Source organism: Anneissia japonica, unplaced genomic scaffold (genome assembly GCF_011630105.1).
Source record: "Anneissia japonica isolate Jap-2015-1 unplaced genomic scaffold, ASM1163010v1 scaffold8168_len14577_cov108, whole genome shotgun sequence".
Taxonomy (NCBI): Eukaryota; Metazoa; Echinodermata; class Crinoidea; order Comatulida; family Comatulidae; genus Anneissia; species Anneissia japonica.
This window is the reverse complement of record NW_022757227.1, coordinates 10034-12335: the sequence shown is the minus strand read 5'-3', so window position 1 is coordinate 12335 and position 2302 is coordinate 10034. Positions and strand designations below refer to the sequence as shown.

Sequence of the window (2302 nt, the reverse complement as noted above, 5' to 3'; positions counted from 1 at the left end):
CGTAAAAAAAAATTGCCAAAAAAACGATTTTAAAGTTGATTCTATTACTAGTGACATCACCTCTACAAAAAAAAAATAATCTTTCTAGGTTCCTTCTAACTACTTCTATCCCTTGGGCGTTTTATTGAAGTTTGAATCCGATTGGAGGCAACTTTCAATATCGTTATTGTAGAAACAAAATTCAAAAGCTTCCTTATTGATTGATTGATTGATTGATTGATTGATTGATTGATTGATTGATTGATCGAATGATTGATCGAATGATTGATCGATTGATTGATTGATTGATTGATTGATTGATTGATTGATTGATTAATTGATTGATCGACTGATTGACTGATTGATTGATTGATTGAATAATTACAGCAAAAATGGAATACAGTAGATCTCAATAGGCTATTTTTTAAAATATTTTTGTTTGATATTCAATAAAAAACTATTATCAATATAGGTATATATATATATATGTATATATATATATATATATATATATATATATATATATATACTGTAAAAATATAAAATTTCAGTGACACTATATAATATTTACAAACGAGAACATATGTATAAAATATTTATATTTATATAAAATATTATTTTCGCATTTTTTATTGTAAGCCATTCTCAGACTATTACATTTTATTTGACAAAGCATGTGACGTGCCTAAGATACGGTCATGACGGAATTACATCATAAAAGTTTAAAAACTATATTATAGTCATACAACATTATTTGGTCAACGAAAATTTGATAATCTGGACAGAACTTAAGAACTGTTGATCAAATCAAATTCTCACTGTTTGAAGTCACCATAGAAATATTCATCTTCAGGCATTTCATCCTCTACAACTTCCAGGTATACAACTGGCGATTGCTCTCCATCTTTTTTGCGGTTTATCACGTTATACTGAGCGTTAAAACTCACCTCGTTTTGACTGTTTAAAGTGTCATATTGAAGGTCAAGACTATCAAACGAAGGATTATTAATTACAGTTTCAGGTTTCAAATTATTATAAACATCACCCTCTACGACAGTGTAATTCGGGTTATGGTACTTCTGCGCAGTGTGTAGGCCTACATTGTCTCCTGGTAAAGAAGATTCATAGGTCGGATACAGGTTTGAAGGTTTATCATCATGGCTTTGCTGATCCACTTGGGTTGCTGACACATCTAAGAGGACAAAAACGTTATAGAACATTAATTACAAATTGTAAAATAGGCCTAAAGTGTGCATGTCTATGTAAAAGGTGTAGGCTCGTGTATTGTTTGATGAACTTTTTAAAATTAACACGCCATCGTTAAGTCAAAATGTAGTTATAGTGTGTCAGTATGATTATATTATTTATGTTTGTATATCACCAATATTATTAAGCCCATTATTTTCATCATTTTCGTTATTTCCATCATCATTGTCATCATCATCATGGTCGTTATAATCATCATCAATCTAATTATTACCGGTATTAATGTTATTATAGCTAATATCATTATGCATATATTAATCTTATTTACACATGTACTACGCATTTATAGGATGGTGGTTCCTAAATTTTCCGAGCACCTTAATGGTTTGTTTAAATTAGCAATTGGTCGTGGCGATAAATGTCGGCTATTAACATGATAATTCTGTTTATAATAGTCTTAGTTGGTTTACATATTATTATAAAATTCTTAAAATCTGATGATTTTTTTAAATAATTATTATAAATAAAAGAATCATTTAACAATATACAATTCATATAATGAATATTTATTTCCTAATTTTTTGCTAATTTAAGGAGGTGGTTGTTTACTCATAACTATTACCGTACAGCATATAAAATACAAATATAACGATTAGCAAGTATCCATGTATCTTTTGTTTTAGAGGACTCGCACCTGGTGCACCCTTTGTGGAGGTTCGTCTTTTAAGCAATAAGATTACTAAAACAGCAATACAAACGACAGCTACTGCTAAAGCAATTGATAGGCCTATTAGTGTAACATTCGACATCTTAGATACATCTTGTTCTGACTGCCGCGTAGAAGTAACACCACTTGACTTCACTGTTGGGATTTCATTGTGGGTAAGTATCTTGACCGGTGGTGTCGTCGGTATGTATCGTGTTAGCTCTACATGAAATAATTATAAATGCTTTCTTACTACGGTACTTAAAAATAGTCACATGTATATAAAAAGTAAGTAGCAGTACACTTTAAATAATAGTAAATAGAACAAAATCAATAGAATCATTGAATATATATATATACATTATATATATAATTATGTGTGTATGTATCATGTATGTATGTGTATATATA

At 29.4% G+C, this 2302-nt stretch overlaps 1 protein-coding gene across 1 annotated transcript in view; it reads right to left on the bottom strand.

Annotated features, from left to right (window-relative positions):
• Positions 1 to 2162: 2162 nt before the first annotated feature.
• LOC117124499 overlaps positions 2163 to 2302 on the bottom strand; it is a 4041-nt gene continuing 3901 nt past the window's right edge. Inside the window, exon 4 of the mRNA XM_033270724.1 lies at positions 2163 to 2194. Coding sequence (XP_033126615.1) covers positions 2163 to 2194 — 32 coding nt within the window. The remainder of the gene's footprint in view (positions 2195 to 2302) is intronic.